General features: G+C 42.5%; 1 protein-coding gene across 1 annotated transcript in view; it reads right to left on the bottom strand.

Moving 5' to 3' along the window:
* Positions 1-24,151, bottom strand: part of casp7 (caspase 7, apoptosis-related cysteine peptidase) — a 59,657-nt gene extending 35,506 nt beyond the window's left edge. The window contains exons 1-2 of the mRNA XM_073027793.1: positions 23,876-24,151; positions 11,987-12,101 (exon numbers count right to left, since the gene is read on the bottom strand). Of these exons, the coding sequence (XP_072883894.1) occupies positions 11,987-12,099 (113 nt within the window). The 5' untranslated portion in view covers positions 12,100-12,101; positions 23,876-24,151. The remainder of the gene's footprint in view (positions 1-11,986; positions 12,102-23,875) is intronic.
* Positions 24,152-24,504: the final 353 nt, after the last annotated feature.

The following is a 24,504-nucleotide window of genomic DNA, read 5'->3' as shown; positions in this document are numbered from 1 at the left end:
AATCTCTCAATCTACTCTAACCACAAATTCTATTAACCTCCAGTTCAACTGAAAGCATCTGCTGCCTGAAACCTAACCTGCGCAAAATTTAATTCCAACTGACAAAATTAACTCTTGGTAAAGCTGTGTCTTACCTTTTTATAAAGTCCTCAATCTTGTTTGCGGGCACCTTCATGTCCTCTATATGCCCTTATTAATCTCTTGGACCACAAGCAGGACCTCTTCTGAGGTACATCTGCGATCCTCCATAGCTGGTCTTTAGCACGTCCCTATACTCCTCTTTGGTAGCTCTTCCCGCTGTCAAGGCCCTTCATGCCAGATTTAACACAGAACAGTTCTTAGGCCCACAGTGACCTTTCCAAATCTAATCCACTTCACTTTAACCTTCCCTCCTACACAGCCCATATCTACCTAATGTTCCCTTAAATGTTTTTATCATGCCAGCCTCTATCACAACCCCTAGCAGTGTATTCTGGGCACCCACCCCTCTTTAAAAAACCCACCTCTGATTTCTCTCCTGTCCATTGGATTGGTCGTTGTTGCCCTGGGAAAAAGACTTCGGCTGTCCACTCTTATCTATGTCTTTCATAATCCCACACACCTCTATCAAGTCACTATTCATCCTCCTGCATTCCGAAGAGAAAAGCCCCTGCTGGCTCAACCTTTGCTTCACATGTAAATCATAGTCAAAAGAATAAAACAATAACTAAAATATGAGAATAGCTTTTATGCTGAAGAGCTGCTTTTTCACATCAAAAATCCAATTATCAAGAGTAGTACACAAAATGTAAAATAGTTTCCCCATGCATTTTCAAGAGGTCTTTTATGAAGATCTCTCTCAACGCTGTCATCAGGAAGAAGGTACAAGAACCACAGGACTTGCTCTGCTGGGTTCCGGAACAGTCAACAGTCTCTTAAACCAAAGGGGACAACTTCACCCAATTCACTTGCCTCATCACTGAAACAGTGCCTCAACCTATGGACTCCTTTTCAAGGACTTTTCATCTCATCTTCTCGATATTTCTTGCTATTTACTCATTTTTTTCTTCTTTTTGCATTTGCAGTTTGTTGTCTTCTTCACTCTGGTTGAACTCCCTAGTTGGGTGGTCGTTCATTGATTCTGTTATGGTTATTATTGAATTGAATGATCTTTATTGTCATTATAACAATGAAACTCTGCTTGGCTTCCTCTCAGGCAATCAAACAAAGCCGTAGATAAAAACAAGACAGTAATAGAAAAACAGTATTAAATAGATAAGTAGCAGAAAATAAGTTACAGCAACACCAGAATGTCACAGTAATGCACAAAGTGCCGTTAGTGCGAGTATTTGAGTCCTTGTGTGTGCTCACAGTTTCAGTCATTGTTCTGTGGGAGTGGTGTGATGGAGGCCACAGCTCTGGGGTAGAAGCTGTTCCTCAGTCTATTTGTTCTGGCTTTTAGTGTCCTGAACCTTTTGCTGGATGGCAGCAGGTCAAACAGGGAGTGGCCAGGGTGTGTGGTGTCTCTGGTTATGCTGATTGCTTTCCTCCTGAGTCTGCTGGAATAGATGGTGTCCAGTCTTGGGAGCTCTATCCTGACAAATCGCTGGGCTGCCTTCACCATGCGATACAGGTCTTGTCGCTCAGCAGCTGTGCAGCTGGCATACCACACCGTGGTGCTGTTGGTCAGGATGGTTTCAATTGTGCTTCTGTAGAAGTTAAGCAACAGCTTTTGTGGGAGTTTGGCCTGCTTCAGCTTTCTGAGGAAAAGATTCTTTGTTGTGCCTTTTTTACAAGCATCAAGGTGTTGGTGGTCCACGTCAGCTGCTTTGACAACATAACTCCAAGAACTCTATAGATTTCTTAAATATGCTCACAGGAAAATGAATCTCAGGTAATGTATATATACTTTGATAATAAATGTACTTTGAACTTTAAACATTGAAACATGAGATTTATTAGAGAGAAACGTAAAACTTTAAAGCCAAACAATGCATTCTACTGTCTCTCTTTGTCCAAGTATTTTTAAATATGCATTTTGTTTATAGCTTCTGAATGATAGAGACTCTACATCCCGATCGTTTTCTATTACAGCAGCAGGGAGATGGGCTTCCTTTGGAAAGCATTTGCAGTTTAATTAATGGCCACTGTCATTTCTGTACTCTAACAGGAAATAGCACTCTGGTGCACGATTTCTTAAGTAAGAAGTTAAGGAGAGCACCCTCACAAAAAAATTCCCCTCTTCTGGCAGTCTGCGGGATGAGAGAAACCATGGATCGCAGTATATTGGATAGATAGAGCAGGAAGTTCTATAGCAGTCTTTCAACCATAAAACAAAAATGCTGCTTTACATTAACTGCACAAAAATTTAAATGGAGTATTTATTAAACCCTCTCTAGATTAGATAATGTCAAGTTTATTGAGGTCTGGGAACAACAGCTGTTAAGTACTGCTATGAAGCTCCTGATTAATACCGTGCTAAACTTAAAAATTCCAGGATATAGTCCAGAAGAAGCGACACGGCAGACTGTAACATCGAAACAGCGAGCTTGTTCAGGAGCAATCTCTCTCTCCCTCGCTACTGAAGGGAGAGCCTGTCTGAGATCCCGAAGTGTTAGGTTATGCACTACAGTTTTCTGATGGACTCTAGATCAGGATATCTATAGGGGCTTTGCTATTGCTGCTTGGTAGGGGGAAGGGGTCGGTGGAGTGGGGTAGGGGAGGGGTGATGCTTTTGTTTCTGCTTGTGCCTGGGGGGGATTTTGAAGCTCTGATGTTTCTGTCATTCATTCTTTGAGATTTTTTTTGTTTCATGGATGTCTGCGAAGAGTAAGAATTTCAGGTTGTACACGGCACACATTCTCTAATATCAAACTGAACCATCGAACCACATAGTCGGCAGTTTCTCTCTATTGAACTAAACAAAATGTTACTGTGCTCACCATCAATTAGTAATGAGAATATAATTTTATAATGCAGTTATTGAAGAGTTGTTGCAACTTATGTAATCACTTTAATGTAGCAAAGGAACAAGGCTGATTCACAGAACCATCAAGCAACATGTGACACGCAGAGAATGCAAGGCGTTGCTAGGGTTCAGGATCAACAGCTTGGTTAACAAAATGCTAGAGCAACTCAGCATGACAGGCAGCATCCATGAAGAGGAATAAATTGTCAATGTTTTGGACCAAAACCAAAATAAAATCCAGAGCAACACACACACAAAATGCTGGAGGAACTCAGCAGGTCAGGCAGCATCGATGGAGAGGAACCAGTGGACATTTTGGGCCACGGACAGTCAATGTAACTCTACCATAGATGGTCCTAAGCCTGGCTGCAAAAGCAGGAGAGTTGGGGCTGGGGTTGGTAACCCCATCCTGTAAAAATCCATTACTACAAAAATGCTCCAAAGACGCCACCCTAGGGAGAGGAATGATCTCAAATGGGTTACACCTTGAAAGACTAAATGTCTGGTCCAGGACAGAGGACTCCGACAAGACCTGAAACATCAAAGAGATATGTCTTAAGGAGCATTTTAAAGGAAAGAAAAATCAGGTGAGGCTTGAGGAAGGGATTCTAAAAGTGTCGGACTTCGGCAGCTGGAAGATTGGCCTCCATCAGCGGAGCAATTTATTTCAGGGATGAGCAGGGTAGTCCTGATTTTTGGAGGATTGTAGGCCTGGAGGAGATCATGAGATAGAAAGAGGCAATGCTAGGGAGAGATTTGAAAACAAAATACATTCTGAGTTAACTGAGCGCTTAGTGTTGGATGAATGGTCGAGTCTAAGACCACTTGATGGAGTGGCAAAGACATGGACAAACTTACTCATTTTAATAAAATGACTCTTACTTTCAACTCTAATGCTGTCAATATAGCGTCAAAATACCCCTACCCCATAAAAACTGCAAAAAAAATTTTATGGCCATTTCTTGTACTTTCAGACATACTGAACAACATATCAGAAGTTGGACAGAAACGGAGCACGGGAAAGTAAAAGAATCTGACGTTAAAAAAATGGCTGCCAATGAAAAGAATTGGACCCACACCCGTCTTATTTTGCTATATTTCACTGTTTCTAACAATGGTAATGCCGTAATTGTGAATGGGAATACCCACACGGTGTGTTTTATCGCCTGAACTATGAATTATTATTTCATGCCGTTGTACATGTGACAAGCGGAAAGGAGGTGCAACGAGCGTTTCGTGGGCACCTGCTGGTGGATCTGTGTCTTACAGGTCAGATTGTTGCTAAAATCATGGATGATAACCCTGGTTTTCAAGATAAAGTGGAGGAACTTGAGAGACTGTACACGCTGATGGAGACCGACGCAAGTGACTTAGAGTCGTTGTTGAAATCAGATTGCACTCGCAGGATTGACAAAACTGTAACTCTCAAAAAGGATGAACTGGCAGAGACTCCAAAACCAGCACACTGGGTCGACTACCAGCGCATGGTAGGGGTTGCTAGGGCACTTGTTGCGGCCGATCGAATGGGGTCACGAGAGACGCATCTCAGTGCCATCTCAGCTTGCTTGCCGATATTTGCGGCCGCTGGCCATCCGAATTATCTGAAGTCGACTCGTCTCTATCTTCTGCATGCATTGGAGGATGACAATCCTGAGGTTCGTCAGAAGTTCCAGTCTGGGTTCCATGTACTCAGACGCAGCAGCCAACACTGGGCTGGCCTCGGCTCTGATCTTGTGATAGAACAGACACTAACGCGCTCACTAAAAAGCCAAGGGGGTCTAACGCGAGGAAGTGGGATGTCAGAGCACCAGAAAGCAGTTTGGACTATGTCTTCCACTGTGTCATCCTCTTACAGCCTTGCCATGCAAGAACTGACCGCAAATAGTTACACAACAGGTGAACAACATAAGGAGTTGTCCAACTCCAAAGTGAGTAGAGATGAGGCTGACCTTGAAAAAGTCGCAGCAAAACTGGACTGTTTCACGCCATTTTTGGATGATAAATCAATGCTCAACATCATCACAGGGGTTTATGCAAATGAGGATGTCAATGTACATGACCTGGTCACAATAGGAAATGACATGGTTAGGAAGATGGATGGACACTCTGTTTTCTCGTATTGGCACAAAAGGGGTTTGAAGGTCAAGACACTAGCATCCAGCAGGACAGTCAAAGTTGCTGAAGACCGTCCCATAGATCCAGCATTGTTACAGGTTTCCCCCGCTATCCGAAGGTAGAGTGTTCCTATCAAACTGTTTGTAAGCCAGAATGTCGTAAAGCGAAGAAGCAATTACCATTAATTTATATGGGAACATTTTTGAGCGTTCCCAGACCCAAAAAATAACCTACCAAATCAAACCAAATAATACATAAAACCTAAAATAATACAAACATATAGTAAAAGCAGGAATGATATGATAAATATACAGCCTATATTAAGTAGAAATATTGTATGCACGGTGTAGTTTCACTCATCAAAATTGGGAAGACAGTGAGCCAAAATCAATTTGGAGAAAAAATAAAATCAGCACGTACATGCATGCACACACAACTGCCCGCACAAGGCTTCACGGTCATGGTAGTCTTTCACGGGATAAAACACACGTATAAAGCAGGTGTCTTTTTCTCGTAAAAGCGAAAATCCTCTTTGGTTAGCGAAAACAGGTACTAATGTAGGTCTTTTGTAACAGCGAGCTGTCGTAAAGCGAACATTCGAAAAACGGGGGCCACCTGTATTCCAGAAGTTCCTAGTTGTGTCACAGACAAGTGATCTCTGGCTAGGCGAAGTGATGAACTATGAACTCTGTCCATATCCGATGCCTTTGTTTGAAGCAAAGAACATCTTACGCCGGCCGGATAAGCCACAACGGGAAGAAGCGATAAGGAACTATGTCACCTCCAAATCGGACAATGTCGTCACACAGACGGTTCCAGTGACAGATCACTATGTACCAGATGGGGGATCACTTCTGCACCGCTTAAAATGGACGGAGGGATGCACCTACAGTTCAATTGCAGATGACTACACCTCATTCACTGTCAAACACTATGCCAGAGCCACTGTAGTGTTTGATGGTTATGGGGTTGGGCCAAGCATAAAGGACTCATCAGTGTCGAAGTAGAAATTTGAATGCGAACACGGTGAACTTTACAGGGGCGACAAAATCTGTTGGAAAAAAGGAGGACTTCTTGTTGAATGAGGCAAACAAGCAGGTAATTATCCAGCTCATCATGGAACATTTGCGACAGAGAGGCTGTAAAGTGATTCAAGCTGAAGGAGATGCCGACGTTGAGATCACAAAAGCAGCCATCACAATGTCTGCTTTCAAATCTACCACCCTCGTTGGAGAAGATACAGATCTCCTTGTACTCTTGCTCTACCATGTAGTGGTAACAAACTGCACTGAACTCCATTTCCGCTCGGACAAGGCAAAATCAAATGCCTATAAAGTCAAGGTCCTGAAGCAGATACTCGGAGAAGCAGCTTGTAATGATCTATAGTTTCTCCATGCCTTTACCGGATGCGACTCAACGTCCAGAGTATTTGGGATCGGAAAGAAGTCAGGGTTCCAAAGAATCATCAAGAAAGAAAAGGGAATCAGAGACTGTTCGAAAGCATTCTGTTCACCAAAGCAAAGTCAGGATGTTGTAGAAACCAATGGCTGTAGAGCAATGGTGGCATTGTTCAATGGAAATCAGAATGACTCCTCTGCACTTATCAAATACAATATGCTCTGCAAGAAAGTTGTGAGAGCTAAAAATTTGTCATACCTGAAAGTCTGCCACCAACCACCTCGGCCTGTAAATTTCACTCCCTGCAGACTTACTACCAGGTTATGGAGTAATGATGACTACAGTGCATCGCTACAGTATGGCTGTAGTGATGAAATGGAGTCGTCTAAGTGGGGACGGAGGGTAGAAGGGGAAAAACTCATTCCAGTGATGTCAGACAAAAGGCCTGCTCCAGAGGTACTAATTCAGATGGTTCACTGCAACTGTTCGGGAGGGTGCAATACGCTAACGTGTACCTGCAGAAAGCATGGGCTGGAATGCACCAGTGCATGTGGGCATTGCCAAGGTGGCAACTGTGACAATGTGACAAATGAGCCAGTGATAGAAGAGGATGATTAACAAGACGGCATCTGAGAAGCCATAAGGTAGCATATTATGTGTCATGACACCAGTACAAATGCAACTTTCATTCCAGAAACTACTATTATTTGAAAAACATTGGTGAAAAAAATTCATTAAAACATCAGATTTAAAAAACTTGCAATTTGATGGTTATCAGTCAGATTTTTGACATTTTTCTGCTGGCAGCCATCTTGTTTTTTTAATGTCATTTTTGTCCAACTTTTGATATGTTGTTCTCCACATTGAGTAGTACAATAAATGATCATAAAACATTTTTTTGCAATTTTTGGGGGGTTAGGTGGCATATTGACCCGCCTACACCTCAACTAGAACCACTGCATGTCCTTATTTATTGGGGAAAGATGGGTGGGAGGCAAGACAACTGAGCTGACATTCCACATCAGAGAAAGATCCGGTATCGCAAAGATAGACCTCAGCACAGAGTCAAGCTCTGTAGGGCTGAGACTTCAACCTCAGGAAAAAAACAGAGCAACTAACTATTGGGAGCAGAGGCACTTCCCATCAAATCTGTGAGGTTCTGAAGTTTTTGAATACTCACAAATATTAAAATGTAAAAAATGTAAATAATGTTTAAAAAATTAATAGTTAAAATATCATCAGAACATTTACAATGAACTGAAGTAAAATATCTTTTAAAAAACACATAACTTCCTTGTTCTCCGGAGAGAAAATGTTTTGTTAAGATGGTGTTCCACTCCAGAGCATTGCTGGGAAATTCCAGCAGGTCACAGCTTCACCACCGCAGTTCAGAGACATGAGATAATGGCAAATTGTGCTAGCACGTTTTATGCTTGAACAAAGCCGCATGTTGTTTAAAACATTAGAAACACCCTTTATTTCTTTTCAGCAATGCTTTGAGAGTTTAACATGCCAGATGTACTAGTACCTGTCACTCAGATTCATAAAGGACCAGCCTACTTGCAAGGACTAATGAACCACAGGTTGGTATAATTCAGCCCAGCTGTATCCCCTTTTTGGCCTGGCCGACTTCACTGTCAAGTTCAACATCATTCATGAGTAAAACAAACTAATTTCTGTGATAACGGTCCAATCTTCTCTTCAAGGAAAGCATGAGGAGAAACTCCTTCACCCAGCGGTTTGCAAGAGTGTGAAATGAGCTGCCAGTGCAAGTGATGCATGCAAGCTCGACTTCAACATTTAAGAGAAGTTTGGAAGAGTGGGATATGGATGGCTACAGTCCTGGTGCAGGTCGATGGCAGTAGGTAGTTTACAATGTTCGGCATGAACTAGATGGGCTGAAAGGCCTGTTTCTGTGCTATACTTTTCTATGACTCTGTGACAATGATGTTTGTATTTGAGGGACCACTCAGAATGTGCAATGTGCCACAACAACTAGTGAATTTAGTTTCTTCACGAAAAGAAATGTGTGGAGGGTGAAATTGTCTCCGCACCTCCTCTATGATTTTGTATTCAAAGTACAAACCCTCCTGCTTGACCTGTTTTCAGAGCCAGACCTTTCAACCTTTTAAGATATTTTCCTTTCAAAAAGCATTGCTTGGTAATTCCATTGTATTGTACTACACTGCCCACTACTGCAGGAAAACGGTACTTCATCTGAAAAAGTTCATGGATCTTGGTTGACTAATTGAAATGGTGGAAGATATTCAAAAGCACATTTACTATCAAAGTATGTGTATTGTACACAACCTTGAGATCTGTCTCCTTACATGCAGCCACAAAACAAAGAAACCCAAAAGACCCCTTAAAAAAAACGGTCAAACACCAAACGTGCAAAGAGAAAAAAAATCAAATAAAAGCAAGCAAATAGCATTCAGAATAAAGGTTAGTCTATAGACACGAAGTCCAGAGCAAACCACAGCCTCAGTTCAATGCAGCTGGGAGCAGCTAGAGCCTCAGATATGATATAAAGTGGACATTTTACCAGGTTTCTGCAAGGAGCTGGCTGGATTTGAACCCGCGACCACTTGCCTCGAAATCCAGTGTGGATACCACTATACCACTGGCCAGCTTACAAGAAGTATTAAACCATAATGAACTATAACAATAATATTGATCATTTGGCTGTTGTAGTGTTTTCTACAAACTTGCTTAGAGTGAGAAAAGGGTCATGGATGAAGATTCCTGGCCTGAAATGGCAGCTGTATTCTTTTCCATAGCTGCTGCTTGACCTGCTGAATTCCTCCAGCATTTTGTACGTGTCACTCCAAATTTCCAGCATCTGCAGAATCTCGTGTTTAGAACGAGAAATTCGAGTTATTTTAACGATGCCTTTTGGCCACAGTACATAGATTTGAACAAGCTACACAGCCAGCTCCGGCATCTCCTTCGCCGATGGCCGCTACAGGCAACCCCGAGGCACAACCGCGCAGCAACTGACGGCACGCAGATCCTGCGCCGCCGGTCTCACCGATGAACCGGTGAATCGGACAACAGCACTCCACATTACCGACGTCCAACAGGGCCTTAGGGTCACAAGGAAAATGTCCAAGACAAGCATTTCCAGTGGTTGTTGGACTGCGTCTCTTTCCCTGAGTGGCTGCAACATGGTGTGCAAAATCCAGTCCCACTGCTATTGAGCAAGTTGCAGGCAGGTTAGACCTGCCATACTTGATACCTAGCAATCTTACGATTATAAAGGCAAAGGACGAACAACTGCACCTTCGTTTGGGCCCAGAGAGGCAAATGGCAGTTGAACTATTTTATTCCTTGAACTTTCAATATCAACAGAACATAAAACTATCTAATAATATAACATACTGTTAGTTTGAGAAAGCAGATCAGTAGTTATTTAGGAGAGTAATTCAGAAACACTGTTGTGATGTGGCAGGATGACAGTAATTTTAATTCAGCAGCTCTGTGTGGAGAACATCTTTCATAAGTTGTGGCAAAGCACCTGATCAGGCTGTCGTCATTGGGAGAAAGTGAGGAAGACAGATGAAGAGGAGAGCCTTTTGAGGCAGGCCTTGCCATGAGCTGGCATCAGTCCAATTCACTCTTGTAAAGAGGAAGTGATGTGTGCTGTAGCTTATAACATTGTAAATTTGACTGCACAGTTCTCATCTCAGGAATTGTAACATCAGTCAGAGCACATGAAAAGTCTAAGGTCTCATACCTGGATTCCACATTAATTGGCACTCCACTCTGCATCTGAAAATCTTTTTGCGGCTATTTGAAACAGAAACAGACCAGAAAGCTGACATGCTCCACCATTACACTGTGTGACAGTGAATAATGGTGCAAGTGAGGCCACTCAATATGTACAAATCCCCCGAGTCAGCAGCAGGTCACACTGGACTTTTCTATAGAACTATTCAGAGGGCTCCCTGTGACTTAACAACCTGCTGATGTCATCCTGGCCTCTTACATCTTTGCCGACAATCACTATGCTGATGGAGACTATTTGCTCAATAGTAAATCGGGTGAAGAAAGCCTTAAATGTAAAATCACAAATTTTAACAGAGAGGGAGGATACAGAGTTTGTGGCATTATTGAGTTGACAGATTTTTTTTCTATATTTGCATGAACAAGAAACACATTCTTAGCTTGCATTTGTCAATAGGTGAAGTATTTCAGAAAGGAAATAACGCAAACCCATCTTTCAATGTTTATTAGAAATGTAGTGCAGAACAGGCCCTGTTGACCCCACGTGTTGTGCTGCCCAGCAACCCACCTATTTAATCTTAGCATAATTATGGGACAATTTACAATAACCAATTAACCCTACTAACCATTCCATCTTTGGACTGTGAGGGAAACGGGAAGAGCTGGAGGAAACCCACACACAGTTCACAGAGTAACATACAAACTCTTACAGATGGTGCTAACTCTGGAATGCCCATTGCACTGATAGCTATGCTCCTGCGGCACACCAAAATGTAACAATTACGATTGGCAACTACAGATAACATCAAATCATCTGCACCATACAATGACTCCTGAAACAGTCAGTGAAAACTAATCACTGTTGTTTAAGTCTAGCTTTGAGCCTTTGACACAATGTAGGCAAAGTTAAGAAAGTTTGCAATGAAGGAATATGAAAAGGGTTCCAGTCATCATACCTTTTAAGGGAAAAACTAATAAACTTTGAAGCACGAGGAAGATACGGGCTGGAGGATGATGCAAGGACTATTGGCGCACTTTAGAAAAGATAAAAGATTAGCTTTCTTTGTCACATGTACATTGAAACATACAGTGCAGTGTGTCATAGGCGTCAAATCACATCAGCGAGGATTATGCTGGGGCCAGCCAGGCTTCCAGCACCAACGCAGCTTGCCCACAACTTACTAACCTTAACCACCTTAAGCCAGGTGAGTAGGAAAGATAAAGGGCTGGAGAGGAAGGAATCTGATAGGAGAGGAGAGCGGATCTCAGGAGAAAGGGAAGGAGGAGGGGACCCAGAGGAGGTAATAGGCAGGTGAGAAAATGTAAAAGGAAGAGGGGGAAGGGATTTTTTTTTAAACCGGAAGGACAAATTGATATTCATACCATTTGGTTAGAGGCTAGCCAAATGGAATATGAAGTGTTGCACCTACACCAAGGGTGGCCATGGACCAACATGTCGGACCAGGAATGGGAATCAGAAGTAAAATGTTTGGCCACCAGGAACTCTCCTTGCCTGGAGAAACAATAATACTGATGACCATTTTTAATTAAAATGAAAAAGCAAAAAGCTGCAAATGAAGTAAATCTGACAATGTTTAAAATCATCAGTGAGACAATCAGAGTTAATGCTTCCAGTCTATATTGAATCGAAGAGCTGAAATGTTCACACTTCTTCCTCACTACAAAAGCTGCCTGATCTTCTGAGTATTTGCAACAGCCACTGCTTTTATTTCTGTTTTTTGCTGCTTTTTCACAAAATTATTGGATTGTCTCAAGAGATAAGCAAAGTTTACAACTTACTTCAAAAATGGGAATCTTGATGATCTGTCTGGCTTTGCATCCACAGAATCCCCCAGCGCATCGTCATCCTGTTCCATAACTTGTGCAGAATGGTCTTCCTCCTTTCCCTCCATATCTGGTTCATAACAAAGTGGAAGATGTTAAGTGTATCTGAATACTCGTTTGAATGTTTAGAAGTACAATAATTGAAACTGATTATATATATTCTTCTGCGAATCTGGGTAATTATAAATATATTCAAATAAATTTCTAATTTAAATGCATATCCAAACACAAAAATAATACCAATCATACTAATGCCATCTAAATGCGTAGTACTGATTTACATCTGCAGTTTAAGATGGTGGTGAATATTGGTAGCTCAGGTTGAGGCATTTGCTGAGCTTGACATTTATTTTTGCAGACATTTCATCTCCAATCCTCAGTGTGCAGTTGTTGGTATTTGTTGATATGAATAGACACCATCCAGATCCCCCTAAGAGCCAAAGAACCAGAAGCCACCTACATTCAAAGGTCAACGAGAGGAAGAAATCTCCATGCCGGGGGCTGAGGGAAGAAAGGATCGAACTTCTGGCGAATAGGAGATCCCCTGTTTTGGTGTTATAAATCGAAAGCGTGGTCTGAGTGAGTATTGGTACAACGGCAACAGTAGAATTCATGGACTAAGTTGTTGGCCCGGGGTCAACATAGTTATTGTTTGTGCAGAGACAACAAAATGTGAGCTTCGATTAATTACGAGTTGCATTGTGAGTTTCCTCACCTAGTTCCGTTGATGAATGGTCAACATGTTTTGCCGTTCCTGGGTGGGCTCAGAAAAGGTCTGGGACCCTAGTTTCAAGTTGAATCATCCACATGGTTAGGATTTTAAAATGGAAAAAGGAGAGGATGAGAAAAACTTAGAGGGCTTGGAGGATTGGAGGTACTATTTTCTTAAATATTTATTAAGAAGATAGCCCAACTCTGAGGTGTGGATAGGAAAGATTGAGAGTGGAGGGTCAGGAACCTAGACGATGCACTGTGGAAAGCAGTTAGTGAGAAGAGATCAAAGAAACTGCTAGCATTTAAAAAAGCTGTTATGATGGTATGTAGGTGGGAAGATGCAATTGAAATGAGGAGAGAAAAACTGAAACTGGCAGAGGAATTGAGTAAGTGTAAGGAAGAGATTGGAAGAGAAAGGAAAGAACAAAGAGTGGTGAAGTTGTGGAATTTGTTGCCACATGCAGCTGTGGAGGCCAGGTCGTTAGGTGGATTTAGGCAGACCTTGATAGGTTCTTGATTGGACATGGCATCAAGGGTTACAGGGAGAAGGCCAGGAACTGGGGCTGAGCAGGGGGTCTTAAAAAATGGTTAGCCATGATTGAATGGTGAAGCAGACTCGATGGGTCAGATGGCGTAATTCTGCTCCTATGTCTTATGGTCTAACATGGAACTTCTGTGGGAGCAGAGTCAGGTGACTTTGATCCACATGACTTAGTGTGAACTCATAACAAGGGAAAAGAAGAAACCTGAAGAGTGTAAAAAGGTGAATACAGAAGTCTAGAATTGGAAAAGTCAGTGTAAGGAATTACAGACTGCTGTGAATGTCATGCAGAAATCAGCAGCTGAAAAGAAAGAAGTGCCAACCACATCAAATGTTTAAAACCAGTCGAAAAGCCGCAAGGTCAACTCTCAGCCCAGAGAAGAGCGATGTACGTATTTGGTACAAGGACCGACAATGACGGTAATGTCGATTGGGGTGGTTTAGCCTATGAGGATGATCAGGGAAGTGGTTTGCCTCCCTATGAATTTTTCAAAGAGGGAGTGGAACCTTCAACACTCGTAGCCCCACTGGTGCCCGTGGTAACGGAGAGAGTGCAGGAAACACCACAGCCAGGGGCAGCGGTTGTGACAATGTATTCTACCTCTTCCCATGTGGCCCAATTGACTGCTACAGCTGCGAATATACCAAAGTGTGGACCTCGGGAACTTTTCCAGTGCACAGGATAATTCATAGTTCAGATGAAGCAGAGGAACGGAAGTTAACCCTTCTGTGTTTAACTTCAGTATTAAACTCAACCCTACTGGAGGAACAGGCACAAGGCCAGGAGACACTAGGTGATTTACAGGAAGCTACATTAGAAACTGCAGGGGCTAATCGAGGTGACTCAGTGGAGGCTTTGCTCGAGTGCAGACAGCGCAAAGGGGAGCGCCCCTCTGCATTTGCGACCAGGTTGTGGCCGGTTTTCTCGAGTGCTTACAGGCAGCTACGGGGGAAATAAATACAATTTGACAAAAAAATACACAATCAGACAAAGATTGACAAACCATGAATGTGCAAATAAAAATGTTACTGAGGACATGAGTTCTAAAAAGTCCTTGAAAGTGAGTCTGTAGTTTGTAGAATCAGTTCAGAGTGATGGTGAATGAAGTCATCCACACCAGCTCAGGTAGTTGTAGGACAATAACTGTTCCTGAACCTGGTGGTGTACGTCTTAAGGCTTCTGTACAACCTGTCTGATGGTAGTAGCAAGAAGAGGGCACGACCTGGATGGTGAGGGTCTTTGATAATAGATGCTACTTTCTTGAGGCAGCGCTCCGTGTAAATGTACTTAGTGGTGAGGAGGGCTTTGCCTGTGATGGACTGGGCTGTATCCACCACTTTCTGTGGCCTTTCCATTCCTGGGAATTGGTGTTTCCGTACCAGCCCACGATTGAACTAGTTGGGACACTCTCCGCTGCGTATCTGAAGAAGTTTGTCAGAATTTCAGGTGACGTGCCGCATCTTCACAATCTTCCAAGAAAGAGACACTGTCGTGCTTTCGTTGTGATGACACTTGTGTGCTGGTCGCAGGACAGATCCTCTGCTATGTTAATGTTAAGAAGATTAAAGATACTAACCCTCTCCACTTCCATTCCCCAAATAAGGACTGGCTTATGGACCGCCAGCTTCTTCCTCTTGTGGTCAATAATCAGTTCTGCCTTTGTTGGTGTTGAGTGAAAGCTTGTCATCGGGACACCACTCAACCAGTCTCCCTCCTATATGCTAGTTCATCACCACTTCTGATTCGGCCAAAAGCCGTAGCATTGTCAGCAAACATAGATACGGCATTGGAGCTGGTCTTGGCCACACAACAATGAGTGTAAAGTAAGCAGAGCAGGGTGCAAGCACACAACCCTCTGTGTGGTGAGTGTGAGTGTGTAGGAGATGGTGCCAACCTGTACTAACTGGGGCCTGCCAGTGTGGAAATCAAGGATCCAATTCCACAGGGAGATATTGAGACCTAGGTCTTGGAGCATAGTGAGGATGATGCTGTTCAATGCTGAGCTGTGGTCAGTAGAGAGCATCCAGATATGTGCGTCTTCATTGTCCGGGTGCTGCTGCATGATTACCATGTTCAGCTTGGGCAGCACTATGGTTGATGCCCCCGTGAAGCAGGTGGGTACCTCAGGCTGCTGAAACAAGAGGTCAAAGATGTCTGTAAACACTCCAGTCAGGTGATCAGCATAAGTTTTCACTACTCGGCCAAGTACGCCATCTAGCCCTGATGCTTTCCATGGGTTCATCCTCCTGAAAGATGTTCCGACATCAGCCTCAGAGCCAGATCACAAAGTCATAAAGGGTTGTGGGTTCTGGAAATGGGCTGCAAACATTTGCCTCGTTCTCTGTTACCTAGTGCGCTTACCTAATGAGTTTATAACCAAGGTAAATGAGACAGTAACATAGTCATTGAACAAATCAGACACAGTGGCCCATCATCCCAACAGTTTGTGCTAATCCACCCAGCTATTTGCACACTGTGTTTACCATGCATTTCGACTCTGCGGTGTTTTGTCTGGCCCACACCTCATACAGTTTTCATTTCTGGAGGAGGCATTCAAATTCTGGAGCTAAGTCATAAGAGCCAGTTTTCTAGATTAAAGTGTTAAAGACTAATTTCTAATGTTGGTAATATACATGAGGGGCATCACTTTCCACAGTTGAAAATAAAGAAACCATTATGTCTTGCAGTTGAACCTCCTCTGTTTAATCTATCAGAGCCTCAAAACTAGCATCAAGTCTTGAATCTCTTGTATTTTGCTCATAAAATGAATTTTGTGGCCTTTTTCAGGCTCCTGTACCCCCTCTTTGATGGGAGTAATAAGAAGAGGGCATGTCTGGATGATGGAGGAGGTGGACCTTGATGATGGATGCCACCTTTTTGAGGTGTCAGCTTTTGAAGGTGTGCTGGATGCTGGGGAGGCTAGTGCCCATGATGGAGCTGCCCGAATTTATAAAGCTCTGCAGCTTTTTCCAATCCTGTGCAGTGTTCCCTCCATACAGTGATGCAACCTGTTAGAATGCTCTCCACTTTATATCTGTGAATTTAAGTGAGCTTTTGATGACATACCAAGTCTCTCCAAACTCCTTATGAAATATAGCTGCAGTCGTGCCATCTTTGTAATTGCATCAATTTTCAAAAGGTTGACAGCCAACAACTTGAAACTACTCTCCCTTTCCACTTCTGATCCCGTGATGAGGACTGGTGTGCCCTTCCTGAAGGCCACAATCAATTCCTTGGCCTTACTGACCTCGTGTGCAAGGTTGTTGTCATGACACCACTCAACCAGCTGATCTCACTCCTGTACATCTCTTTGTCAACATCTGAAATTCTGCCAACAATTTGCAAATGGCATTTGAGCGGTGCCCAGGCACACAGTTGTGGGTGTAGAGAGAGTAGAGCAGTGGGCTAAGCACGCATCCTTGGAGTGAGCCAGTGTTGATTTTCAGCGAGGAGGTGGTATTACTCCATTTGTCAATGGAATTAGGGTAGGAAACTCATTATGCAACTTTTAATTAATTGAAGCTCTCATCAATTTATTGTCTCAGCACAAAGAACTACGGAACTATGTTGACCCCAGGCCGGCAACTTAGAACATGGATTCTACTGTTCCCTCCATACTAATACTCCGACCACTTGTGCAATTTATAACACTGAAATAGGGAACCTCCCTTTGGGCAAATGTACGATCCTTTCTTCTCCCAGCCCTGGTGTGGGAGTTTCTTCCTCTCGATGGTGATTTTCCAGAGTTATCGCTGATAGCACAATCGAAGTGTCCACCTTTATACTCATTTTTTATCAATTCAAATGTAGCATTTCAGTGTCATTGGAGATAAATCATCCTTTTTATTGGCTCTGGTTCAGGGCTACAGCCAACATTGTTCTATAGTTTCTGCTCCCCAGTCTTGTGTCTTTGTTCCTTTCAATTCTGACTGGTTCAAACCAGCCAAACTAGATGACCAGGACACAGATTCTAAAGAGATTACAGATTTTTTCTCTGGTAGGTCTGTCATTTTACATAATATAGCTACTCGTCAGAGAATGGTCTCAGATTCAGCAGGTCATTGGCTGAAGCTTCTTGTGTCCACATTCATTTGCTCGGATTAGATTATCCCCGAACAAGAATCAGTTCAGCATTCACAAAATGGTGGTGGGGTGGGGGGGGGGGGAAGGACTGCAAAGACAGCCTCACAAAATGGGCATCTGCACCTCCTTCAAGAACGTGGCAAGAACAAAGAGAATTGGTTTGTCTACTTCCACTGTTATTGACCCATTGGAGTTCGACATTTTCTGTCATATTTTAAATCAACCACTGCCAACATCTCTTTCCCCCTCCCCCCCCCCCCCCACCAGATCCACAAAAAATCCTGGGGATCACACTACTGATAATATGACTGAGTGAATATTGCACAAAAGGAACACCAGTATTCATGATTACATCAAATATGACTGACAAAGGAAGTAACAAAATACCATAGGCTGTAGACATTGATAAAACAACATCAAACACTGGCATATTTAAAAATATTATCAGTACATAAGCATAAAGAAACCTGATAGAAATATAGCTGATTTCTTAACCTATATTAAGGCATTTAACAGCATCAATAATGTTTAAACACAACATCATGGTATGAAGACAAACAAAACCTCCACAAAGAGATTTAGAATGGCAGGTAGCAGGCAAACACTTTATTAAAGTTGCCATTTTAAAAAAATACTGCGGAAAATACACTAAATGAGCATTAGAACAAAGAGCAAAACAATAAAAGCATGTGAAGTAATACACAACCAATGAGGTACGTTAACATTTAAACCCACTCTTCCAAACTTCACTCCAAATGGGATGAATTCTACAAAGCATCGATAGCTCAACCCAAATGACCTTTAATAGACTTAGATGATTCATCCCATTGTCTAGCAATGGCTTCGTTATGGTAAATAACTCCATACCACTCTGCTGTAGGCAAAGAGGAGTAGGTACATATCTAAGTAAGCCCTCAGCAGTATCATTGATATTCATACACACCTCCCGTTGAATAGGTGGTTTTGCAAAAGGTTTGGGTAATACTTGCCCAGTCAAAACTAAGTCCCATAAAACGTTAAAAACTGCAAGTTGCAACTTAAAGATTCCTTCTTGTAAGGTATGCTTGAAATAGCAATATAATAAGTATCATCCACCAAGCAAACTTTAGGAATATTGTGTTATTGACAGGTAAAATAGATAGCGAACAATCATTAGAAGCAACCCCGCAACCTGTTAACGTATTCTTAATTAAATTCTGTTGACAAACCCAATATTCCCCCTTTTGATGACAAGAACCAAGTTCACTCCCTTTGTAGATCCAAACCTCTCCACACAACAAAGAATAAGCAACAATTGGCAAGTGCACTTGGAGACCCCGTAGGTAAGTCCAGATACAGTCGTGTATCTCCACTGGAACCCTGGACGTTACATTGAGGGTAAGGTGGTTGATCTTTCATCCTTTGCTACATCCTGACCATTCCCAATCCATCTGGGTTGTTGGTAATCCCTGGCAAAATGACCTTTGTGTCTGCAATTGAAACATTTTTGTGGGGATCTGGTATTCATAACAGGGGCAATGCAAGCATACTGACTTGTGTCCTTGACCACCCTCTCTGCTAGGTGGCGCTGTCGAGCACAATGACAGCAAACCCTGATGGGCAACCTGTCTCTCTTAATTCTACCACACGTCCTGTTCTCTTAGAGGGGCCATTCTCAAACCTTGTTTTCTCTTATCCTCCCTGGTACCTTCCTTCCTTAATTCCCTTTCCCATACTCGTGTCATCCTTCTGAGAACCCATGCTTCAGTTTGTGTAGGATTGGTAGGATCAAACATTTCACACACCGTTCTGCTCTCCTCAGTATGTGCAATACCAAGGTCTTCAGCCAATTACCAAGTTGTTGAGAGGAACTCGAAACTGCTCACCATTTCTGCTGCTTCCCCTTCCTGAAGTCCACAATCAATTCATTGGTCCTTTCCATGGTCAGCACAAAGTTGCTGCTGTGATACCACTCAACTAGCTGATATATCTCGTTCCTCTACACTTCCTCGTCACCATCTGAAGTTCTGCCAATAACAGTTGTGTCACAGGCAAATTTATAGATGCTGTTTGAGCTGCGCTTAGCCACACAGTCATGGGTGTAGAAAGAGTAGAGAAATAGGCTAAACACACATCCCTGAGGTGTGCCAGTGTTGATTGCCGATGGCGAGGAGCTACTATTTCCAATCCGCACTGACAATGGGTCTCCCAGTGAGGAAGTCAGGGATCCAGTTGCAGAGAGAAATATAGAGATCCAGGTTTTGAAGCTTGTTAACTAGAACTGAGGGTATTGAACGCTGAGCTATAATCAATAAACAACAGCCTGACACAGGTATTGCTAATGTCCAGATGATCCAAGGCTGAGTGGAGAGCCAGTGTGATTGATGACATTTGCTGTAGACCTATTGTGGCGATTTCAAATTGCAGCCGGTCCACATCCTTGCTTAGGCAGAAGTTAATTCTGGCCATGACCAACCTCTCAAAGCACTTCCTCACAGTACCTGTGAGTGGAACTGGGTGATAGTCATTGAGGCATCTCACCCTGTCTCTTTTTAGCAATGTTGTCCTTTAGAAGCAGATGGGAACCCACCAACTGCAGAAGTGAGATTGAAGATGACATTAAATACCTCTGCCATTGGTTGGCAACGTTTGCAGTTCCCTACCAGGTGCCTTGCAAGGATTCACCTTCTTGAAAAGTGTTCTGACGTCAACCTCTGAGACAGAGATTGCAGAGTCACCTGCAAGGATGTGCACAGGTGTAGTTTTATCTCCCATTTAAAGTGTGCATTAAAGGTGTTGAGCTCATCTTAGAGTGAAGAATCACAGCTATCCATGTTAGGATTTATGTGCATGAATATACCCTCATACCCCCTATCTGCAAATGGATGTAATTTAATCTTGCTGATGCACTATTTACTTGGTGATGTGTACTGTAGATATCTTTATGTAGACATTATAAACATAAACATTCAGATAAAGTACATCATGCAATCTACGTTCTTCAGCACTATTCAAAAGAAGATTTCACTTTTTTATAGCAACACACAAAATGCTGGAGGAACTCAGCAGGTCAGGCAGCATCTGTGGAAATTAATACAATCGATGTTTCAGGCTGAGACCCTTCTTCAGGATGGAAAAGGGGAAGATGTCCGAATAAAAAGGTGGGTGGGTGGTGGGGGGAGGAGGACAGCTAGAAGGTGAAAGGTGAAGCCAGGTGGGTAGGAAAGGTAAAGGGCCGGAGAGAAAGGAAAATGACAGGAGAGGAGAGTGGATCATAGGAGAAGGGTAACCAGTGGGAGTGGATAGGCAGTTCAGAAGAGGTAAGAGGCCAGAGTGAGGACTGGGGGGGGGAGGGATTTTTTTAACCAGAAAGATAAATTGATATTTATGCCATCAAGTTGGAGGCTACCCAGGCAGATTACAAGGTGCTGCTCCTCCACCCTGAGAATGGCCTCGTCCTGGCACAAGTGGAGGTCATGGACTGACGTGTCAGAATGGGAATGGAATGGGAATTAAAATATTTGGTCACCGGGAAGTTCTGCTTTTGGTGGATGGAGCGAAGGTGCTCAAGGAAGCAGTACCCCAGTTAATGACTGTCCCCCCATTTAAGCTTTTACAGCATCAATCTACACATTTATCTGCATCTATGGCAGGGGTCCCAATTGGAGTCTGCAGACTCCTTGCTTAATGATATTGGGCCATGGCTTATAAAAAGTTGGGAACACCTGATATATGGGAAAGCTGATGTATTGTCCAATTGCATTCAGAGATCTTGATAAATCCGATAAAACCAACCCACAAAAATTAGCAATACAGTTCGTAACTTCATGATGTAGCCATTATTAAGATGCAATATATACATGTAGTTTAGCAACAGTATCTTTTTGTAAATCGCAAAATGCCAGCAAATTTGCAGAAGTGCAAAAGTCATAGGCAACACATTTTGAAACGTGTCATAAATAGCATGTTCTGCGTGCACCACAGAAACCATATCACTGACACTATGGCAAGTTAAAACACATCTTCTCTTTAAATAACTGAATTAGTTGTGTCAATATGCTGTCTCTAGAATAGATATCAGATCTGTCCTGATCTATATTTCAAATAGTTATTTTCAGTTTATACAATATCACCGTCAGCGCATAAAGTACTGAGTAACCATTTTCTATCATTAAAAGTATTGCTCAGTTATAATTCAGCCGTACATTTTATATGGCGAATGGGTGCTGTGCAGAAAAAGTAAGCACTACTCTGAAACAGTCCCTCAGAGTACTACGGTTTGGAATATGTAAGTTGAAGGAGTAACACAGTCTGCTCCTGGTGGCCAAACATTTCAGTTCCAATTCTCATTCCTGTCCCGACGTGTCGGTCCATGGCCTCCTTGTGCCAAGATGAGGCCACGCTCAAGGTGGGGGAGCAACAACTTATATTCTCTGAGTACCCTCCAATCCGATGGCAATAAAATCAATTTCTCCTCCTAGTGAATAAATTCCCCCCACCCTTTCTCTATTACCCACTCTGACATCTTACTTCTTCTCACCTGCGTATTTCTTCACGCTGGGTCCCCACCTCCTTCCCTTTCTCCTATGGTCCACTCTCCCCTCCTATCAGATTCCTTCCTCTCCAGCCCTTCACCTTTCCCACCCACCTGGCTTCACCCATCACCTTCTAACTAGCCCTCCCCCTACCTTTTATACCCCAGTATCTTCCCGCCTTGCTTCTCAGTCCTGAAGAAGGGTCTTGGCCAGAAAATCATTTCCATAGATGTTGTCTCACCAGCTGAGTTCCTCCAGCATTTTGTGTGTACTGTTTTGCAGCAACCATATTTCAAAGTAAATTTATTATGGGATGACCTATGAGTTATTGTATACTACCCTGAGATTCATTTTCTTGCAGGCATTTACAGGAAAATAAAAGAAATACAATAGAGCTTATGAAAAAGTTCTAAAACATAACATACACTGTCAAACAACCATTGTGCCAAAGACAAATCATGCAAAAGTCAAAAAATTCAATTACTAATAGAAAATTTGAATATTGCTAAAGTGCAGGGGTTCCCAACCTTTTCTATGCCAAGAACCAATACCAGTAGGAAGGGGTCTCTGCTCCAGAGATTCAGAACCCCTGCTATAGTAGAACTCAGGTACAAGCTGCCCTGGGTGAGGAATGGGTTGTCGTTTAATAGAAATTGATTACGTCCATAAGTCAGAAAATACACAAAATGCACTTGATATGTTAACCATGCCTCCATAGTATCGTAATGAACGGCATCAGAAATAGATAGGAGAGAGAGACAGAAAGAAAACTAGCTCTGCCTTTCGGAGGAACGAAGGTATACATGCACTTTGGATTTAATAATATGATGGAAGCTAGTTCATTACAGTAGTGTCCATAGATAGGACATTCTTAACCAGTCTAGATGTTCTACTCAGAAGGTGCTTCCTGTTTTGCGAGCAATAGCAACTATGTTAAAAAGAGAGACGACAGATTTATCTTTTTTTAAAACAGAGAAGTAATTACATATGTCCAATACATTTCAATCCATACTACCGAATGCGTTAAAAGCCCCAAATTTACAAAAGAACTGACATCAACAGGACACATCGACATGCCAGCCCTCACTGTAAAGCTCAATATTTTCATTTTTCAGTTATTTATTATTTAAAAGGTTATTAACATTAATGTGCCAGAAATGTAGAGCACATAAATCCAGCGTTGCCAGGTAGAAATCACTTTAATTCGTTCTACGTTTGCACGTTTCCTAAATATTTATGTGGGGTGTCCCCTACTTAAATATTTGTTTCTAAAGTAACCAGGTTTAAAAATTATCGTTCTGAATAAATGTTGATTCAGAGTTCGCTAAACTTGTTCGGATACATCTTAACTTTAAAAAATATATTTATAAATCTGCAGTTCCTGTCGTAAGTAAACCGGTCACGTAATGACGGAGAGGCACGAACTTGGGCCCAGTCTGCGTGATTGACAGAGACAAAAGCCAATCATCTCCAACCTTTGCTAGAGACGCGTCCCTTCCACTAATATCGTTTTGCCAGAATATGTTATCTTTGCTGGATAAGGAGTGTAGCTTTTATTTGTTTGGGCATAATTTTAGTCAAACAAACTTTTCGGCGACCTTAAAACCAGAATAATTTTGTTCCACTGGGCGTTAAAAGTTCGAGACGGGATTTCGCCATATTCTCTCCATCGACTCCCGATGCGAAAGTGATAGGGGCCAATATCCCCACTTCGGGTACTGCTAAAACATGGATATTTGGGGGAGAGGAAAGAGTCAAGGCAACAAAATTAGATTACAATAAACATATGTTTTCCCTTAAAAAGTAATAATTTTACCACACTGGACCATTAAAGCAGTCACAAACATTCTGAGATGTATATAACTCACAGTGGACAAAGGAAGTATAGTGAGGGCGCAGTGGTGTGGTTTCTAGTGCTTCCGAGCAACTCAAATGCAACAATCAAAGTCAGGCGGAACGCGGGAGAAAAGACAGTAAAGTTTTCGCAGTACCTTCGTCTAGCCCGTTTAAGAGTGACTAGAAAACACTTGGTTCCTACTTCGGGCGCTGATGAGCAGATTGCTACAAATTGTTTCGGGCGTTGAGAGATGAGGAAACGGCTAGAACTGAAACTGACTGGCGGCAGTTCCCGCCCTGCGTGCTGTTCAAATAGTAGACAATTTCACAACAAAGTCTTATTTGGGAAAGTGTAAGCGGAAATGTAGAGCAAGGTTTAGTCTCAATATTTCGTGTTAGAATCTCTTGAAGCTAATTTGAAGGACACTTTCTAAAATAAAAATGAAGTTAATCTGCAGAGATTGGCCGGAGTTGAATGTAAATCGTTTCTACGGCAGTCCGATATCCGGTCGGGACCTCGAACTGAACTGGATCACTAAACCTCAAATTGCTACCTTGGGAAATTCACCTTCCTTTTATTTGCCGAGTGGAATAAGGGGAAATGAAAATACCTCCCCGAGAATATGAGATAATTCCCTGTCTGGTTCAGCTCGGGATACTTTCCTGGTTATTCAGAAAACTAGCGTTGTTTAACTATTTGTACGTTTAATTATTACTAGCAGGAGAGATCAAACTTCAAAGTAAATTTTGTAATCAAAATATATATCGAAGGGCCGAATGGTCT

Source organism: Hemitrygon akajei, chromosome 23 (genome assembly GCF_048418815.1).
Source record: "Hemitrygon akajei chromosome 23, sHemAka1.3, whole genome shotgun sequence".
NCBI classification, from domain to species: domain Eukaryota; kingdom Metazoa; phylum Chordata; class Chondrichthyes; order Myliobatiformes; family Dasyatidae; genus Hemitrygon; species Hemitrygon akajei.
This window is presented reverse-complemented; position numbering and strand designations above follow the sequence as displayed.